The sequence below is a fragment of the Meles meles genome, chromosome 19, assembly GCF_922984935.1.
Source record: "Meles meles chromosome 19, mMelMel3.1 paternal haplotype, whole genome shotgun sequence".
In the NCBI taxonomy this organism is placed as follows: domain Eukaryota; kingdom Metazoa; phylum Chordata; class Mammalia; order Carnivora; family Mustelidae; genus Meles; species Meles meles.
Window position 1 is genome coordinate 26325110 of NC_060084.1, and position 20658 is coordinate 26345767.

A 20658-nucleotide genomic window follows, 5' to 3' on the forward strand; every position below is an offset into this window, starting at 1 on the left:
TCCCACGGCTTGTCGGTCATTGAAACTTGAGTGAGAATTTGTGGAGTCGGCTTGCTTTCTGCCTGACCCAGTTGGAGCGGGAGGGGGAGGTGAGTGATAGGTGAGCAGGAGAAGCCGGGACCTTGGATGGTGGAGGAGCAGGGAGAGGGCAAGGGGACTGGCCCTAGGGAAGCTGTCTCAGGGGGTGGACCTTCCCAGGGAGGGCAGTGAAGTGGGGCAGGGAGAAGAGGGGGCAAAGGACTCCTTGCTCCTGGACCCCCCGATGGCAGTTACCTGGTCTGCAGGCACACAGGCCTGTGAGGCTTTCCTGCTCTCCTGACCACTCAGTGGGGAGAAGAGGCAGGGAGATGCGCTGGCCCCAGTGCCTTATACAGTAGGAGAATAAAGGAACATTCTGCAGAGAGACAACGCCCATTGCTGCTTGATTGTGAGGGCGCCCACTCCTCGGCAACACTGTCGGTTCTGAGGAGGGGAGCCAGCTACCCGGGGTGTTGCTTACTGGCTCCCGCTTTCGGATTTCCTGAAAGGTCTTCCAGGCCTTAGAACAAACCAGGCATGTTGAGAAATGTCAGATGGGAAGCGGGACCCCCTGGAGGTGGCCTTGCCAGGGCGAGCCAGGATCTGCTGTGTGATCCTGGGCTAGTCGCTGTCTCTCTCTGGGCCCCAAGGTTCTACGCTGGGCAAGACCCTAGGACCTGCCTTGTTAGGCGACCAAGAGAAGAGGGCGCTGCCCTGCCCCCCGGCCCTTGGGTCTCCAGGGGTGGCGATTAGCAGTGCCCAGTAGCCAGGGTCAGCAGCATAAAGGGATCAGGGAGAGTGGTGGCCTCAGCAGGGGTAGGGATTAGCAGGTGATATTCTAGCCCTGGCCCCCTGCGGGCCTGCAGCCTCCCTCCCTCCTTTCCAGGAAAGAGAGGTCACAAGTGGCTAAGCCCAGCACCCGAAAGCCCCGGTGCCTGCCCACCACCCTGGTACCAGCCATTGTCGGTGGGCCCACCAGGTGGGGAGACCTGGGGAGAGTCTAATGCCTTTGCCTGTATTCGCGTATGTTCCACAGGCCCCCGCCCAGGTGCGGAGACTGCTGGGTCCTGGCAGATGCCTCCTGGAAGGGTCATGTGGGGTCTGGCTCCCTCGTGGCTCCACCTTCAGGGTTCCCCACCTCCCCACCCCGCAGGCAGCGTCCCCGAGTCCCACCCCTTAGAGAAAACTCTCACACAGTCGCCTCTACGCACCACCCCACCCCTGATTGGTTGTTAATTTTTTTAAAGTTATAAAATACAACGAAAGGCAGCAAGTGCGTAAATATATAACGTTAACTAATAATTTATGAAGCGAGAGCCCACGTTCTATTATTCAGGCCAAGACAACAGGTACTATTTTGCAAAAACAGATGAGCAGCTTCTTGAAACACGGCACATAAAATGACCACAGAACGCAGCAATTTTACACTGAGAAATCTTCCCAAGCATTTGGAAAATACAGATGACCACACAGAAGCTGGCATGCAAGTATTCACAGCAGCATGATTTCAGATAGCCGAGGGGTGAGAACAGTCCAAGTGTCTGTTCCTACACTGTGGTATATCCCCACCAAGGAATATTTAGGAATTTAAAAGAAATGAAGTCCTAATTCATGGTACCACATGGGTGATTCTCAAAAACACGCTAAATGAAAGAAACCAGACACAACAACACTCCAGGTGTTGTACGAGACATTTATAGAAAATGTCCAGGAGAGGCCCATTTGGGGGGACGGGAAGCAGATCGGTGGCTGCTCAGACCTGTGGCTGAGGATGGGGGTGACTCCCATCCGGCATGAAGGATCTCATCGGAGCGATGGCAAGGTTCTAAGTCTGGGTGGTGCAAATTGCCTCGCTCAGTCTATTTCTTACAAATGGGCGAATTTTATGGCATAGAAATGATACTTCAGTAAGTTGTTTTAAAAAATGGATTCCAGGGGCATCTGGGGGGCTCCGTCAGTTAAGTTTCTGCCTTTGGCTCAGGTCATAATCCTGGGGTCCTGGAATTGAGCCCCACATCGGGCTCCCTGCTCGGCGGGGAGCCTGCTTCTCCCTCTCCCAGTCCCCCTGCTTGTGTTCCCTCTCTTGCTGTCTCTCTCTGTCAAATAAATAAGTAAAATCTTAAAAAAAAATAAAATATCGATGTCAGCTAAAGCAAGCAAGAAACAGGCACGGCCCTGCCAGCCCCTAGAAGCTTCCCCAGCCCAACCTTCCGCAGAGGTAACCTCTCTCTGGCTCTAAAACATCACTACTTTTCTCGGTCGCTTTACATCTGTGTTTGCAGCTGTAGGCAAGACAGGCTAATTTTGCCCATTCTGAGCTTCATCTATACGGCTCATCGGCGTGTTTTGAGTGTGGCTTCTTTCCCTCCGTATATACGCACATGCGGGTCTTCCCAGCTGGCGTATGGCCAAAATTTGTTCATTTCCCTTACCCTAGAGCGCCAGCTCCCCCCCAGGCACATCTGACTGCCCATTCCCTAGGGTCTCTGCTACCTCCAGGTTGCTCAGCTCTGGGAGGAGGGCACAGGCCAAGCCTCAGTCATGCAGGGCCCGGTGGGATAATTGCTCCTCCCCTGGCACCTCACTCCCTCACACGGGGACACAAAGCTGTTATTGTCCTGTTGACCACAGTGTGCCTTGGCCGAGGTGTGTGGTACACTGGGTCCCCTGGCAATCTGTGGTGCCCCAACCAGGGCCACTTGGGGCTCTTTCCCTGGGGCCTGGATCCCTGCTGGCCCCTGGAGGGTTGCCGCTGGCTGCCTGGCTGTCCAGCTCCTGTCTTCCACCACCACCTCCCCACCTCTGTTGGGCACCTACTAATCCTTTGCACACGGCCCACTGCTGCCTAATCCGCCCTGTGTCTGAGAGACCAGAGGCAAGTGGTGGGGAGAAGGCGATTCCTGGCTGGTGGTCAGCATCTGAGCGGGTAAGTTAGGATGGGGTCGTGGCTCAGAGGGACCTCTGGTGGGACCCCCATGCTCTCCTCCTAGCAAGGCATTTAGAAGAAGGCAAGTCTGGGAACCTGGAGCTTCCTCAAGGCAGCTTGTGACATGCAGGTTCCAGGTCCCACAGAGTTGAGAGGAGCCTAGGAATCTTTGCTGTCACCAGCTTCCCAGAAGATCCTGAAAGGCTGGTGGTCCCAGTGCCATAGTTACCCTGGACTCTCAGCTCCCCTTTCCCACCTCTGCCTCCCTATCATTGTGGAATGCACAGGGACGTGCAGACATGTTCATGAGGGAGGAAATGACTGGGTCTGGGGGAAGGAGAAAAGTTGGGAGTGGGGAAGGTTTCCCTGGTCATTTCCAGAAGGTTCGGAAAACCAGAAGTGCTGCCAACTGGGAAAGGGTCTGTGGGAATGGCCTGCAGGGGTAGACGTGGGACATCTGGAGGCCCACAGACCTGAATGTGACTCAGCTTGGCTGCGTACCAGCTGTGTGGTGTTGCTCAAGACTACCGATCCCTCTGTGCCTCTGTTTCCTTAGCTATAAAGTGGTAGCAATCACCTTCCTGAGGCTGCTGGCAGCTGGGAAGAATGAGGTCAATGTGATCTGGGGTGGAGGACACTTAGCTCCGTTTGGGCTCACGGGGTTGCCTGGGGCTGTGGCACCCGCATCCTAAACACATGATCTTGGGCTCTCCCCACCTGGGAAATCCCTGTGTCTGCACCTCCACCCAGCAAGGGAATGGAAGACCGAAGGGGTCCACATCTGGCTCAGGTTCCCATTTTTGGACGTGGAGTCAGGCCTCTGTTTTCCTACCTGGAGCTCTGCCCCTCACCACAGCCTCTCCCACGAGAGCTGGGCGGCTGAGGCCGGAGCTGGGACAGAAGTCAGGGCTGTGAGTAGAAGGGCAGGGAGCGTGGCTGGGTGCTGTGGGGAGCTGGGCACTGGGGCAGGAATCCTGGGCCCTGAGCCTGTCCTTTTCAGTGTGGGGCTAGGGTCCCTGGCAGAGGAGGGACAGAGAAGCACTCTGTCATGTGGGGCATCGCCTCAGAAGGGCCTTTTGAGGGTGGGAGTTCCCACATACGAACCTGTGTGGCGCCCCCTGGGCCAGGCCAGCCCACAAGGATTTAGCTGTAAGGACGGAGGCCCCCCCCATCCCCAGAAGGGAAAGGATGCCAGAGACTGGAACCAAATAAGGTAGGACAGTGCATCTTGAGAAGGGAATTTGTCGCCTAAACATTTTTACATCATGAAGATAGGTTCACGTTTATGCTAAAATATTTTCCATTCGTATGCAATTCATAATGTATTTTTAAAAATTTATACTGGGATCATGCTGAATATGATATTCTACAATTGGTGTTTTTGCTTGACACCAAATATGAGTCTCAGTCAACATTTATTAAGCTCCCAGTGTATGTCCGTCACACTTGTATCTGTTTATTTTTTCCTCACAATCTTCTCCACAAGATAGGTTCTGTAACATGCCCATTTGATAGACAAGCACACTGAGGCACAGAGAGTTTAATTAATTTGGTCATGACTGGAGTCCAGAGCATGTACATCTTTCCGTATTAGTTCAAACAGAGCCACTTTTTTTTAACGGCTCCATAATATTCCGTTATTGGATGTATTGTAGTTTATTTAATACGTGTCTCTCTTATAGATGAACATTCAGGTATTTTCCAATAACCAGGGTCCTACTCATGAATACTTGGATTTTTTTTTTTCATCTTTTGCTCTAACACTCTGGTGACCAACCTGTTTATACACATGTTTCTGGCTTGAGTATTTTTCTTTTCTTTCCTTTTTTTTTTTGCCTGAGTATTTCTATCAGGTGAGTACCTGGAGGTATAATTTGTGGAAATGTTTTGAAAGATGAATGAGAGAAAGAAAAATGTGTGACCCACAAGAGTGGTGCTAAGTGGTGGGAGCCATGGTTGGCACTGTGGGGGGGCCTAAGGACCCTGTCTCCTGCAGGTGTCAGGATGTTGAGCTGGGTCCAGAGGGTGCTGCCTCAGCCCCCAGCGACCCCTCAGAAGACCAAGACGGAGGAAGAGGAGGGGGCAGAACCAGAGCCAGGGGTGGAGCCGGAACCAGGGCCAGAGCCTGAAACAGCCCCAAGGGAAGCTGAGCAAGAGGTCGAATCCTCGGTGAGACATGGAGGTTGAGCAAGGGCTGCTAGGCTCGAGGCTCAGGGGATCCCCACCATGGGTCAGCCGCCCTGCAGGGACCTGCCCTGGGTAGTGCAGGGCACGTTCAGGAAACAGTGACTACCCTGGGATAGGGTTTGTGCACATAGTATTCCCATGTACATATGTGTACACACATGTGCGTGCCCTGTTTCCTTAATGGTGTACCTGCACATGCATAAGCATTAGCAAACCGCGTGCACGCAAACATGTACATATTTGTGTGCATGTGTGCACATAATACACATACATGTACACACGCGCACACACATGCATAGGTGTTCCTGTAGTTGCATGTGCACGTGGGGCAGGCTGTAAGCGTGTGTGTATGCAAACGTTTCTGGGTCCGTGAATGTATTCCTGTGTTTGCACACATGTCTGTATCTGTGCATGTGTGTGTGTACAGGCAGGTTTATATGTATCCGCATGTCTGTGCATGTACAGATTTTGTACACCTGTGCATGCCTGTTCACATATGCGTGATCAGAGGCAGAACTTTGTGTGTGCAGGTGTACACGCATATGCATGTTCGTCTATATGTGTTTGTGTTAATACACACGTGAAAGGATGTGCTCATGAAGACATGTCTGTGTCAGTGCATGTGTGTATATAAGCCCACGTCTATGTGACTGAGCATATGTATATGTACTTGTGTATACACACAAATATCTGTTTCAGTGTGTATATGCAAATGTCTGTGTGTGCACATGAGCACACTTGTGTGTCTGTGTCTGATACTTGCAGATATCTGCACATGTGTACTCCCGCATGCCTGCACGCATATATATGAATATGTTTGCATGTGCCTGTTTGCACACACCTGTGGGGTGAGGAATGCATGCACATGCGAGTGCAAATGCACGTGTGCAGACACATGCACGTGCGGGCAGATACACTTGTTTTTGTCTCTGTTCATGTGTGTCTACACCCTCTCTGTGTTACTGCCTGTATACACGCATGTGCTCATGTACGCATGCCTCTGCACGTATGTGGAGATTTACGGGAGCTCATACATTTACACGTCACGGTGAGCACGCCCGTGTCAGCGTCTCTGCGTGCGCGCTCATGTTCATTCGTACATGCGAGTGCGCGCGCGCAGCCGTAGGTGCAGCCGCCAGGGAAGTGAATGAGAGGCTTTGGCAGGTGCTGAATGCCTCCGGGAGGTTGGGGTGGGGTAGTGGTGGGAAGGAGGAAGAGAGCTCTGGCCGTGGACTAGATGTGGGGGGTCCGCTCAGCTCCCCCCCCCCCCGTCAGTTTGTGCCAGTCCTCCTCCCTGTGCGGCCACTGGAGTGAGAAGGTTTCCTGAGCGATGTGGAAGGCCCCGGGGGCTACCCTGATGGGGTGGGCGGTGAGGGCCCCACCTGGGATGGAGGCCTCTTGGGGTTGTGGGAAGGGAGTGTCCCAAGCTGAAGCTGCCAGGATTTACTGGGAGGATTGTGAGAATAGAGCGGCTTGGTCCTGTGGGGTGAGGAGGTCCCTTGAAGGTGGGTCAGGGGCTGCCCCAGTCTGAACCAGGCTGGTCTCACTGAGGGCTTACATGGTCCTGTCTGAACCTTCCAGCCACCTGAGGAGCCTTTGGGAGTGGAGGAATTGGCTGTAGCTGACCCAGGCCCTGAGGGTGAGTGCTGGAAGCCCGGGTGGGTGGGTGGGACAGCGGGGAGGAGTGTGTTCCCCCTCTGGACCTTGCCGCATCCACAGGCTGGCGGGCCCATTTCACAGACTAAGCAACTGAGGCTCAGAGAAGTTGAGGGCTGGGCTGCTGGGGACCTTATAGCTGAGCTGAGCTGGAAGCCTGGCCTTCTGACTCCCTTGGGGCTCTCCCCTTTCCCCTGCCTCTGCCTTGACTTTGCTAGCAGGGTAGAAATGGACCACTCTGAAGCTCCAGATCTAAAGTATGAGGGACTCTTTTCCAGACATCCAGGAGGCTGCCTCTACTTCGCCTACATCCCTCCAGGCCCAGGTCACTGTGGTTCCTGAAGTGAACAGGTACCACACCGCCCTTCCTTCTCCTGGAGGCCAGCCCCTCACTGCCCCCCCCCCCCAAATTAGGGAGCCACTTGGGGGTGGGGGCCAGCCTTGCTCTCAGGTCTCTAGTCGTTCACAGGCAACTGCCCAGAAAATCCTGGAAACTGGCTGAAGGGAGCCTCAGGCAGAGGGCAGGGAGCTCCTGGGCCAGGTAGACAGTGGGACCAAGAGAAACAGTGAGAAGGGGCCAGAGTGTCCTCAGTGCTTGGGGGAAATACAGATCCCAGTGCAGCCAGAGCTTCCCGCTTTTCCTAGCTGAGCCAGAAATCCAGACTTTTAGATGATATCTCCAAGTTGGCTCATTTTAGACCATTAGCGCTTATCCAAGTGAGCCTACCTGTGGGGGGCTAGCCTCAGGCAGTGAGTCTGTGACCCTCCTGTTGAGGCTATCCAGCCTCAGCCACAGGAAGCACCCCACAGGAAGCCCTCAACCCTTCTGGAGCGCAGGATGTGTGCCAGGTATAGGAGGGGACCCCTTGGAGCCAGGGTTAGGGGCAAAGCGGGATGACAGAACTTGGCTGCTTTGTACCCAGCATCTCATAGGGGTGGGCTCAGGTTGGCCCCGGACATACCTGGCCTCGCCAAGGTGCAGTGTCCCCTATTTTCCAAACTGGACACAAGACTCGGGGAAGGTGGCATATCTGAAGCCTCAGAGTGGGGATAGGCGTTTGGGATTCAAACTGAGTTCTCTAAGACACTGTGGAGGGCCCCTCGGACCAGGGAGGGGCTGCGGGCCTGGCGGGTAGGTCTATATCTTTGTCTCTCAGCAGTTCCAGCAGCTCTGTGCTGAGCTGGCTCAAGAAGGGCATGGAGAAGGTTGTCCCACAGCCAGTCCCCAGTGGCGGGCCTGCCCAGAGCGCTGCTGCTGGTCCAGAGGGTCCTGCTCAGGTACTTCTGGGGCCGGGAGCTGAGGTGGGCGGGGTGGGAGACCATTGCATCTGGGCTCTCTGTCCTCATCTGTCCATCTGTCCTAGCAGGCAGGAGCCCAGACATCCGGGCAGTGCAGCACTAGGGGCTCAGGTAAGGCCAGGAGGCAGGATGGCTCTTCAGGGATGGGACTAGGGGAGCCTGGTGTGGGCCGTGCCCCTGCAGAAAGCCCACAGGTGGGGGACTCTCAGCAGACTGGCCCCAGATTTGAGCCTGGGTTTGAGTGAGGCTGACCAGAGAAGGGGGTCTGAGTGGGCCTCTTGCGGCTGACCACCTTCCTCTCTTCTGCAGATGGACTCGTGGAGGCCCCTGGGGCCCAGGACACCAGGTGAGTCCCCATCCCTGAGCACTGGTTTGGGAGCCCCTGAGCCTCATGTGTAACGTGTGAAGTGGGAGGAGCAGTGTGGGCAGAGCTGAGGGTCTTGGGTTCAGAAGCAGGGCCCACTACCACCTCAGTGTGTGATGTTGGACTTGCCTCTCATCTCTTCTGGACCTCCCTTTTTTCATCCATAAAATGGAGCCAAAGGGCCCTGTGTTCCCCTGTGTTTGTTGTCCTGATTTCTGGGAGATCCCCAGGTGAAGGGCCCTGGGGAGGAGGCAAGGATGGGTTCTCATAGATGGGCTGGTGTACATGGGTGTCGTGTGGAGCCCAAGGGCAAGGCTGGGGCCGCTGTGGGGGACACAGAGTTACCCAGGTTGGCCTCACAGCTGGCAATAGCTTCGGACTTCTCAGACTTGACCAAGGTGGGCAGCTGGCTGTCTTGTCAAGGACAACGGCCGGCTGGGTGAGGGCTATGTCAAACAGGGGAGTCCACACCCTTCTCTTTGCGGGTCCCTACTCAGCTCCTGTTGCCGGTGCCTTGGAGGAGTTCAGGCCCAGTGTGACCAGACCCTCTAATTTTTCAAGAGAAGCTAGAAATTTAGGTTTTTGTGTAATCCTTAATTTTTAGCTGTTGCCATCTAATCGAAACTTTTTTGGGACCCCGTGGACCTCCCAAATAAGCCTGAAGCCTCCAGTTTGCAACCTCTGCTGGAAACCCAGAGTCAGACATTCATCCTTATTCACCCCGTTCATTCATTCATTCCTCCCCTTATTCATTTGTTAGACTGTTGGCTTCTTGAGGGCAGAGGTTTTTGTCTTGTCGCTGTTGACACCCCATCCCCCTGCACCCAGCACTGTGCCTGCCATAAGGAGGGGACTCAGCACAGAGAGGATGAATGAATGAACATACTCCATTAATTTACTCTTTGTTCTAATTCACAGTCTATTTCTTTTTGTCTCCTGGAAGCTGCCCAGCTCAGGGGTCCCCAGGGCTACTCTGCTGACTCACAAGACCAATAAAGCCATTTAGGACGAAGGCCCCTACAGGGCTTGCCAGCTTTCTTTTGGGCCCAACCTGGGGGGATGCGTTCCCCTGGGAACAGGGAGCGTCCCTCCTTCCCAGATGGAGGGGCTGCCCCACGGAGGCCAGATAGATCTGGGACTCATTTGCCTCAGGACCAGCTATGTAATTTGTGGGGCCCAGTGCAAAATTAAAAGGCAGGATTCCTTTAAAAAATTAATAAGGGCTTGGGGCGCCTGGGTGGCACAGTCGGTTGAGCGTCGGACTCTTGGTTTCGGCTCAGGTCATGATCTCTGGGTGGTGGGATCAAGCCCTGTGTCAGGCTCCGCACTCGGAGGGGAGTCTGCTTGAGATTCTCTCTCCTGCCTCTGGCTCTCATGCTTCTGGACTCGCTCTCACTCTCTCTAAGATAAATAAATAAATAAATATTTTAAAGAACTTAAGTTTAAGATCGAGTTTAAGGTGGTGACAAACCAGGCCCTTCTAAGTATCGGGCCCTGTGTGGCTGCGCTGCTCCCGGACGGGGGAGCCAGACCTACCTGTGCCAGGCACAGGGAATTGCCAGCCCGCCCCCATGCTGCATTCAGGTTCCCAGGCAGCCCTTATTCCTCACCTGCTGCCCAGGTGGCCAGGGCTGGGCCTGTTGTTCCGGGCCTGGTCCAGGCACGGGTCAGAATTTGAGGCTGGTGGAAGTTCCCCCCTTAACCTAGGCCCTTCCAGAGGATCCAGTAGAGGGTCTCCATTGTGCACAGTAGGACCAGAGGTGAGGAAGGCTGGTGGAAGCCTGGGACTCCAACAGACATTCAGGTCCATGTGATTAGGCTGTTCCACTGACCTCTGGCCCCTTTGCAGGTCTGGACCCTGGCTGCTCAGGTGGCTTGAGCAGAATCTGGAGAAAGTGTTGCCTCAGCCCCCCAAAACCTCCAAGGTAAGTCAATGAAAAGGGGGAGCAGGCAGATGACCACCTGGGAGGGTTTCTGGGGCTCCAGGATGGACCCAGCAGGCTGTCTTCATCCCTGGGACACATAGAGGGGGTATTCTCCTCCCTGGAGGGTTCTGGATGGAAAGGAGTGACTGCAAAAGAGCAAGGGGGGTTCATAGGGAAGGATGGAGCCCCTTACCCCACCTGCCCTAGGCACAGCTGGCCGGCGTGGGGGGAATGCACAGGGCTTGCTTCGTTCTATGCCCCCACTCCCTGTTTCTGCTCTAGGACTGGAGAGATGAGCCTGAAGATGCTGCCTTGGGCCCAGGTACAGGGAGGGGATCTGGGAAGGGCTACCCAGCACGGTCACAGGCTGGGCTGGGGTGCTGCTGGGGCCTGAGGGATCCTGGGGGAGGACCTTAGCCGTCACCCAGGCTCACCAGGAGTGGACTGCTGTGGGGGGCCTCGGGCCTCGGAACCTCTCCCCAGTCCAGGCTGGGAAGCCAGTGGTGTGGGACGTTCTTGTGAGTTCTCAGACAAGTCCCTTGAGCTTTCTGAGTCTCTGTTCCATGTCCGTTGGGTGAGGGGGTAGTTGGAGTGGGCCCAAGGGACTCCCTACTCAGTCATGTTGGGGCCTCGAATCTGACCCCCAGTACCCATGAGGGGTCACATGGAGCCCTGCCTTGTCCTCTTTAGATTCTTGTTCTCCCCACTGCGTAGAGAACCCAGACCCGACCTTGGATGAGCCCATGCTGCAGGCCCCGGAGGGCCCCTGCATGCCCACGGCAGGCCCCCCGGAGCCTAAGGAGGAGCTGACCTCAGAGCCCCAGCCCAGCTCCCAGGCTTCCTCCCTGCCGTCCCCCAGCGACCCTGCCAGGTGAGCCCCCCAAATGCTGCACCTTTCCTGGGGAGCAGGACCAGTACGTTGCCCCAGACCCACACCCAACACTTCACCAAACTAGTTTTTTAAATTAAACATATGCCCCTGGGGGAAAATTTAAAGGGATTTCCAGCAGTCTTTCCCAGGGCAGCCCTGTCCACCACTATCACCCAATAAGTTCTGCATGCACACACAAGCGGGCGGGGGGGGGGGTCCATTTCTCCTTTAGCTGAAAACACATACCAGACAACAGCAAAATCTATAGATTGCCCCACGTGTTGCTTCTTTCACCCGAAAGTGTCTCTTAGAGGCGGTTTTGTGCATGTGGGCCTGCTTCGCTCTTTCAGCAGCTGCCGAGTGCCCTGTCATCTAGCTACACCAGCTTCGCTCTAGCCATTTGCCAGCCATTTAGGTTTGTTTCCACTCTTGCTGCATTCGGTGGCCTTGTACAAGCATCACGTGGCTCACGTGCAAGTCCATCTGTAGGTCAGTCCAAGGAACTGGAGCTGCTGATCCTAGGCTGCATGCCTTAAAAATCGGGACAGGTGTGGCCAAATGCTCCCACCCTGGGGGCAGGGAAGAGGCCGGCTTGCACCTCTAGGAGGGGTGGGAGGCTGCTGGGCTGCCTGCCAGGTTCTGAGCAGTCCCAGAGGCTGGCCTAGGGACGCCAGGGCAGAGGGCTACGGTCTTTGGGGCTGGACACCTGGGTTCTGATCTGCCTTCCCTTGGGCTCGCTGTCTGTCATGGGGGGGACCTGGCTCTGGTCTCAGTTTCTCCATGAGCCCCGCGGCTTAGACATGGTCTGTTCTCTCCCACATGCAGGTTGATGGCTTGGCTCCTGCACAGGCTGGAGAGGGCCTTGCCGCAGCCCACGCTCCACGGGAAGGCCAGGGAGCAGGTCTGTGTGGGGCAGGCAGGGTGGGGCGGGCGGAGCGGGGCCTCGGTCAGGAAGGCCTCTTGGGAGCTCAGATGGATGGTCTGGGGGGCATAGAAGGAAGAAGGGAGCCTGTCATGGGAGTGCAGCCCAGGCAATCTGCCCATCTGCTTGGCTCACATTTCTTCCACACACACTCTGGGGCAGCTTGGCAATAGGGCTGAGAAGTGCTGGCCCAGCCTTGCTAGGGGTTACAGTCAGTGGAGGGAGCAGAGAGGATGCTGGGTGCAGAGGAGGAGCCTCCCAGGAGCATGAAGGAAGGCTTCCTGGTGGGGCTGGCTTGCAAGCTGAGAGCTGAGGTGGGAGTAGGATGGGGGTGGGTAAAAGTGAGGAGGGGGAGTGTAGGAAGAGCCCTCAAGCAAAGATCAGCATATGCAAAGGGCTAGAGACAGGAGAGGCCTAGAATGTTCTGGAAAGAAGTGGGGCTTGCAGGAAACCAGAGGGCCCTCTGTGCATTTCTGAGAAGCTAGGACTCTTACTTGGGTAGGTGGGGGAGCACCTCTTCCTTTCCTTCTCCAAGAACCTGGCACCTGGGGGTGCCTGGCTGGCTCAGTTGGTTTAGCAGCCAGCTCTTGATTTCAGCTGGGGTCCTGTTCTCAGAATCATGGGATTGAGCCTCACTTCCCCCCTCTGAGCTCAGCAGGGAGTCTGCTTCAGATTCTTTCTCTCCCTCTCCCTCTGCCCCTCCTCCTCTTTCGTTCCCTCTGCTCATGCTTTCTCTCTCTAAATAAATAAATAAAATCTTTAAAAAAATAATAAAAAAGAATCTGGCACCTGGCCTTCTCCCTTGGGGACAATTGTATATCTTGAGAGCAGCAGCAGCACCTGAAACTGGAAGGCGGGAGTCCTGGGTTCCAGTCCTGGCTGCAGCAGGAGGTGGATGAGAAGCCTCAGGGCCCCCTTCCCTACAGGCTCTGTGTCCATGTGGCCTCTGTGGGGGGCAAAGGAGACACAGCTTTGGAGGTTTCCAAAAGAAAAAAAGGGTCCTGGTAGAACACTGTGTCCACGAAGATGCCCTCACAGAGAGCAGGGTCCCCGGAGGATGGGGCTGGGGCAGGGGAAGGTGGGGTGCTGGTGGGGAGAGGCCTCTCCTGCAGACAGAGCTTTGAGACAGCTCCCCCGGGAAGGCTGGGAGGAGGTTTTCCCCACACAGAGAGCGGAAGGTAATCAGGCATTTCAGGCAGGGGGCCCAGCCTGAGCAGAGGAGCTGGGTGTGGGAGACCAAGAGGTGATCCAGGGAGGGGAGAGCCTGGAGCAGGGAGCAAGCGCAGAGGCAGGAGGGGAGAAGCAGGCAAGAGGAGCTGGGAGGAACTGGACCTTCTGTGGGTGTCTTGGTAGGGGATAAGGAAAACCCTCTTGCTTCTGTCTGTGCCGGGAGGGGTGTTGGGGGCAGGGAGGCTGCTGAGGAGACATGACATTTCCCCCTTTCTCCCCATGCAGGAGCCTGATGCCCCTGGGACATGTGACGTGCAGCCAAGTAAGTGACATCTTAGTGGGTCCTAATGGGCGTCCCTGGGAGGGTATCTCAGTCTGAGTGCACAGTGGGCTGGTACCTGGCCAGGCCTAGACTTGCTTTGGGGGTTCAGGGCCCCTGACCTGGAGCTGAGAGAGCCCTTGCCCTGCAGACCTTCTCTCAGGTCAGCCTGGCCCAGAGCCAGATTGTGGCTGGAGGCCCCTCTGAGGGGCTGGGGAGAGACATGCTGGGGAACCTGGCTTGCCTTCCAGTTTCTATGCAGAGAAAACTGTTCTGAGGCCAAGTTGGATGGATCCCCTTCCTCTGGGAACACCCAGAGAGTGCCCCCCACTGCTTCCCTGGGCCAGTGGGTGGGGCTGAGCAGATTCCCCGGGTGAGGGGAGAGGGGCCAGGCATGGGGTTTCCCAGGGGAAGCTAGGTCCTGTAAACTCCAGCTCTCTTGAGCCAGGAGGGTTCCCCTCATCTATGGGTGGGGTGGGGAGCTGTGTGCTGCCCTTTATCCCAGACCTGCACTTGTATCGGGGGACGGATGGAGGCCAGGAGGGGAAGGCTAGGATCCAAACTCTGTCCTTCCTTCATTTCCTGGCCTCAGGAAGAGCATGTGGGCCATAGGGCCTGTATTTATTCACAAAGGTCACAGAGGGCCTGCCCTGTGCCAGGCCTGGGATACAGTCTAGAGGTGAGCAAAGCAGAATTCAGGACCTGTAGGTAGAGCACTGCTCCACCCTGGATAGGGGCCCTTGGAGCACGGGCCTTGGGTGTCCTCCGGCTGTCCACCCCAGCTCCACTAGGCTGATGGTGGTCTTTACGAGCCTGCTGAGGGTCCCCATTGCCTGGAGTACAGATGGGCCAGCGACTGCTGAGCTGGGGTCTGGCCGAGGGACCACAGGAAGAAATGGGATTTGTATGATGCTAAAGATGTGTGAGGGGCAAGCCTCAGTGCAGGGTTTGCCTGGTCTCATGGATATCCTGCAGAGAATAGTGAGCCCCATATGCCTGTTGGGGCCGGCAGAGGCCCAGGGATGTGCCTGAGGGCAGAGAGCAGGTTGTCACGGAGTGGTGACTAGCATCCACGTGGCCTGGTAATGGTTGTCGAAGCTAAAGGAACAGAAAACATTCCCTGGAGCAGAGACCCCAGAGAGCTCTGAAGATGGAAGCCCTGGCTCCTCTTCTCCCCCTCTCTGCTCCCCTGGAAGGAGGAAGGACACTCAGCCAGCTGTGGACAGGGCCACCCCGCAAGCCCGGAGTGTGTGGGGCGTGGGTGGATGCGGGGACCCCAGGGCCAGGAAGCGGGTGTATGAGCTCCCCAGGGCTGCCTGAGCAAAGGACCACAAACTGGGTGCCTTCAGATGGCAGAAATGAGTTCTCTGTCTGCCCGGGATCCCGAGGCCCAAATTCAGAGTGTTGGCAGGGTTGGTTCCTCCCTCTGCACTGGGAAGAAATCATCCCATACCTCTCTCCTGGCTTCGGTGGCTGCGGGCAATGCTCAGAGTCCTGTAGATTTCCTGCCTTTTCCTCTGTGTCTTGTCCAGTCTCCTCTCCTTTCTCTTGGAAAGGCCCCAGTCATGGATGTCAGGCCCACCTAAAATCTGGGCTGAGCTCATTTTGAGATCCTTAACTGATGACGTCTGCAAAGACCCTGTTTCTAAACGAGCTCACCTTCACAGGTTACAGGGATTATGACTGAGTATATGCTTTTGGGGGGAACAATGTTTAACCCACGCTATGGGGTGAGCCCAAGGAGCTGGGGGATGAGTGTCCTCCCCGCTGCTGGGTCTGCCCCTAGCCTCTCTGCCCATTCACTCACTCACGTACCTGCTCGTTCATTCCCTCCGCCTGCCCACCCAGCCACCCACCCCCTCTGTCTTGTTTCAGGCGTAGCAGCAACGGGGGGCCTCTGAAACAAGAGAGAAGGGATCCTGGGAGCGCGCGGATGGACAAGCGGAAGGATGGATGGAAGGAAAGAAGGGTGCCCCGAAGACCTGCAGGGGAGGGGAAGAGGTGGCTGTGGACCCTGCACCCTGCTTGAACAATGACGCCCCCCTGCCGCTCCCCACATTCCCAGGCAGGGCGAGGGCAGCCAGTCCCAGAGCCACCTCTCTGAGATTAAGGCCGGCCCCTTGCCACAGAAGCAAGGAGAAGGGCGGCCAAGGGCAGCTGGCTAGAAAGCAGGAGGACTTCCCACCAGAAGGCTGTGGGAAAGGCCGTGCAGGACTCTCTTTGAGGGGTCCCCTGCACAGCCTTCAGCATAGGGCCGGCCACCCAGCTCGTGCCCCCATGGGACATAGTTTTTCCCAGAAGAGGATCCCCTTAGGTTTGGCTGTGTTCTCTCCCTCAAAGAGTTGGGGTCCCCCAGTGGACAGTGACACATGCCTTCACTGACATTAAAAAACATACATTGACACATCAAAGCTGTGACTGCATGATGTCCTTGCTTCAGGTGAACCTAATACGAGCGCTCAGGTTCAGAAGACGTGTGGGTTCATGTGGCCTGTGGTATCAGGGGAGCAGGAAAGAGGAGTTTGCTGGGGATCCCGAGCCAGTTGCTTTGGGCCCCAACTGGTTCACAGATGTCTGTGTTTGGGGCATGGAATGATTGTCAATATTAGAATTAGTTGCCAGCCTCTAAAAAGGAGGTAGCATTGCAGAGGAAACGTCTGGCTTCTCAAAAATGGGGACTGTCTGGCTGTAATGGACCCGCACTGTGCTCGTGGGGACCGTCTGAGCAGCAGCTGTCTCCCAAAGACAGGAAACACGTTCCCCCTCACCCACATACACTGTCTCCCAGGCCTTGGACTTGGAGACCCCTCACGTCCCAACCCTGTGGCGAGGGGAGGGCAATGCGGGGCAGGGAATAAAGTGAGCGAATGCCTGGAGATGGGAGAGGGAGAGAGGTGAGTGCTTCCGTGAATCTTGAGTTCTTAGTTCAGAAGGTAAAGCTAGAAAAGCTGGGGCCTGATTTTAGGGGACTAGACTGTAGGCAGTGGGGAGCCACTGAAGGTGATTGAGCAGGGGAGTGACTTCACAAAGACTACTCTGAGGCTGAGCAAGCACTGGAGGTCGAGGAAGCAAAGACTCTTGAATTTCGGGCCACACCCGAAGCATTGAGGACCCTGGCCTGCTGGAGAGGGTGAGCCAGGGCTCAGGCTTTGCCAGCAACTTGGGGTCTACGGGGGGCCTTGGCCTGGAATCCATGCCCCCACCCTCCCTGTTTGCTGGTCCTGGAAACAGGAGCTCCTTCCCCAGATGCACCTGAGGACTTCACTGCTGGACTCAGAACCCCATTCAGTTGCCCCGAGGGACATCTGAGTCTGGCAGGGATGATGCTGGCCAGGAGCTGGTGTGCCAGTGAGGCACCCCAGGGGCAAAGTTTCAGCCCCAGATGGAGCAGGGCTTTCTGTGCGAGCTTGAGCACCCACAGTGCCTCAGTGGCCCTATCTGTGACCCCAGGGTGGGGCCCTGGAAAAGCTAGGAGAGATGTGAATTGGATGCCTACAGAGAGGGTCTCGGAACCCCGGCTCTGGGTCAGTGTGGCAGAGTACGCTGTCCTGGCCCGCCTGCCCAGTGCCTTGGTCATGGTCCTCTTCGCAGAGCCACAGAGTCTTTGGCTATAACATGGGGACAGTATAAGGCATGGGTCACAGGCCTGGCACAGCCATGGAAGGAGGAAAAGCTTGTAAAATGCTTACTCACTAAAGAGCACCTGAAAAGAAAGGGTTGAAAAAGAAAGCAAGGCTGTCAACAAAGATCACACCAACTCTACAAAACACCAAATATGGGCTCATCCAGTGCCTGTTATGGAGAGCCCCCCCCCCCCATGCCAGGGAGACACTCCTGGGGCATGTTTATCTCCTGGGATAGCACCCCAGGGAATCGGGAGTCAGGAGACCTGGCAATGCCTCTGACATCCTGTGTGGCCTTGGCCAAGTCGCTCAGGCTCTCTGAGCTGGCTCTGTGGTTTAGAAAATGGCGAGCGTATTATTCTTCCCATGCAGAGGGGCTGTGAAAGCTAATGATCCCATGGGCCAGAGGTTGTCCTGTCCCCTGGGTGCCCCCGGCTGTGTCAGGTGGGGCCTTGCACCCCAAGTGGCTGCTGAGGGTAGAGATGCTGCCCCGTGACTGGACAATGTTCTAGAATGACATGTATGATGTGTCCCACCACTGGATTCGGGCCATGCTTGGAAGACCCTCTCTGGTCAGACCCCAGGGGTGTTTGTAGGGCCGGAGGAGCTAGGACCGGGGTGGAAAAGGCTGGCTGGTTCAGGATGCATGGCTGGTTGGCGGCGGGGGGAGGCTTCCTTGGAGGGCAGGCTGATCCTTCCTCTGTGAGGCAGGATAATGTCTGTACTTGGGAGCTAGAGGCAGAAGCAAAAGGGGCAGCTCTCAGAAAGCAGACAGCCCTGCACCAGGCACATGGGATGCACCCTGTAAAGGAAGGTTTTAACCTGGGTCTCAGTTTGTTCATCTGTAAATGGGGAATAATATAAAAGAGGGAAAAAATTGGGAAGTAACAATTATTCCCACCTCAAAATGTTGGTGTGAGGACTCATTGAGTTAATCTGTGTGTATCACTAAGTACAGGGCCAGGCACATAGTAAGTGCTCAATAAATGTAGCTGGTATTATGTTATTTTTCTTCTACACTGTGAGCAATAATTTCCAGTCACAAGATGTGAGACCAACTTCCATTTAAAGTCACTGTTCATAATTTCATGCTTGGTTCTAGGGCCAGCCAAGACCTGGAGATTTTGGGAACACCTGGGATCCAGGCAATCTCCCTTCTTCCCCCCATCCTTGCTCTTGCTTGTTGGGCTTAGGTTCCTGATGAGACTACCCTATGCCCACTTCTGCCAGGCTCACAGCCCCACACTGTTTGCCTTGTCAGAGACCCGGGTACATGGAGAAATAGTGAAAATGACCAATTCCAATTTGAAGATGGGACCTTCACTACCAGAAAGTCAATCCCCTTGGAAGCTGGAGCTTTTAGGCCCAGAAGGGAAAGACTTCTGGAAGCAGATGCTGAGGTTAGGAGCATGAGTATGCCGTCACCAGTGGACGGCATCTAGAGAACAGGCAGGGGGCAAGCTCTCTCTGCATTCTTCGGGACAGTCCAGGCCACCATGCACTTGCAGCCTGGAACTTTCATATCACCCGTGAGGCCATGGTTCTGCTTTAGCACAAACTTCCAAGAAGGAGGCCCAAGGGGACACAAGGCTAACTGTAATCGAAGCTCTATATCAAGAGGAAAAGGATGGGGAAGACGACTGGAAGGAGACAGTATAAATATTCGTGAGCTTCAACCCGGCGCCTTAGCACTGATCTGGTTGCTGAGGTTCCCCGCATAATGGTGCTGTTCCTGCTGCTTGCCAGAGAGCTGGCTCATGGTGTGATGGCCGAGGCCCCCCCATGTGGCCCCTGGGACTCAGGGACCCAAGCCCACTCTCCCCCACCCACCCTCTGTCCCCTGCAGTCTGCATCCTCCCTGGAGGCCAAGAGGAGCCCGATCTCGTCCTAGAAGAGGTTGACCCTCACTGGGAGGAGCACGAACATCAGGAGGGCGGCAGTGACCTGCAGAGCTCAGAGGCGGTTCCATCTGATGAAGAGGAGAACGAAGCCGTGGAGGAGATGCCCAGGTGGGAGCCAGAAAAAGCCCCAGAAAAAAGTGATTGTTGGGGAAGATAACAGGCATGTGGTAGGGAATCCCAAAGGTACCAAACGGCTTACAGAACAGGAATCAAACCTGCTTCCACTCCCCTTCGCTGCACCTCCCTCTGTTTGTTCTGGTCTTTCCACCTTCCATGCCCAGAAAGATCATCCACGGTTGTTTTTACAACTGCGTAGTATTCCACCGTGTGAATGTGCCGTAATTGGACTAAACTGCCCACCACAGACATTTATGATTCTGAAATTGTGTTATTATAAATAATTGTGCAACAAACACTCTGGCACAGATGTCCTTACACAGGCACGTGAGCAGGTGTCCAGGACAAATTTCTGGAAGGGGGGCTATGGGGTCATGGGGCATGGGAACGTGTGACCGTGGTAATGATTGCCACTTGCCCTCCATAGGGACAGCATGATCTTTGTTCCCACCAGCGATCTTGGTGATAGCCTCTCGAGCTGGGAGGTCTCAGGTCCTCAGGCCCATTGTAAAGATGGGGAAAGTGAGGCTCAGAGAGGCTCAGGGGCTGATCTAGGGATGACACTAGGACAGCAGGGGCTGGGTCTGGTCCCTCGTGTCATGAAGAGGCTGCTCACGTGGGGTTCCTCAGGTCAAGTCTTGGGTGAGAAGTTCAGCTCTGGTTTCGGGGGTCGCAGGACGTCTTCCTGAAAATGGAGACAGGAGGGAGATGGGGAGAGCTACAGGTGGCCTCACTTCCTACTTTTGACCTCAACTCAGGGAGCTGCCCCAGATTCAAGAGGAAAGAGAAGATGAGGAGGAGGATGGAGAGGAAGAGGAAGAAGAGGAGGAGGAGCCCGAGTAAGGCGCTCGTGTGTTCTTTGTTTTCTCCGCAAAGGTGACCCAGGGAGGGTTACAGTGGGGGTAGTGGGACTTCTGGTTGGGACTAGGGGGAGCGCCTCCGTTCGTTCTGTGCTGTGTGCTGCTGGGCACTGAGCAGAGAGGCTGGGGAAGCTGGCGGTCTCCCACTGTGCTCACAATGACCCGGAATTCCTATGGCCCACCACTTCACAGCCTCCCACACACCTGTACCCACACCCACAACACACACACACACTCTAGAACGCAGCCTCCGTTGGGGTGGGGGATTTTGTCTGTTGTGCTCACTCCCACGTCCCTAGATCCTTGGCGCCAAATGAGTGTTGGCTGAATGCATGGATGGAGGAGCAAAGGGGCCCATGCAAGGGGCTCACAGCCCCTGTCATAGAAACAAAGCGTTGGGCTGCGTCCCCCTCCACCCCGCCCACAATGGTCCCATGGGTGCCTCGGACCCCGCGAAGGCCACCCTGGATTCTGTCCTCCTGGAGTGGTTGATTCTCTGC

General features: G+C 55.7%; 1 protein-coding gene across 1 annotated transcript in view; it reads left to right on the forward strand.

Annotated features, from left to right (window-relative positions):
* Positions 1 to 20658, forward strand: part of CNGB1 (cyclic nucleotide gated channel subunit beta 1) — a 71186-nt gene that overhangs the window by 5715 nt on the left and 44813 nt on the right. The window contains exons 2-13 of the mRNA XM_045987699.1: positions 4941 to 5113; positions 6713 to 6770; positions 7066 to 7138; positions 7945 to 8065; positions 8155 to 8197; positions 8396 to 8432; positions 10300 to 10375; positions 10658 to 10697; positions 11066 to 11246; positions 12072 to 12147; positions 13624 to 13660; positions 19127 to 19289. Coding sequence (XP_045843655.1) covers positions 4949 to 5113; positions 6713 to 6770; positions 7066 to 7138; positions 7945 to 8065; positions 8155 to 8197; positions 8396 to 8432; positions 10300 to 10375; positions 10658 to 10697; positions 11066 to 11246; positions 12072 to 12147; positions 13624 to 13660; positions 19127 to 19289 — 1070 coding nt within the window. The 5' untranslated portion in view covers positions 4941 to 4948. The remainder of the gene's footprint in view (positions 1 to 4940; positions 5114 to 6712; positions 6771 to 7065; positions 7139 to 7944; positions 8066 to 8154; positions 8198 to 8395; positions 8433 to 10299; positions 10376 to 10657; positions 10698 to 11065; positions 11247 to 12071; positions 12148 to 13623; positions 13661 to 19126; positions 19290 to 20658) is intronic.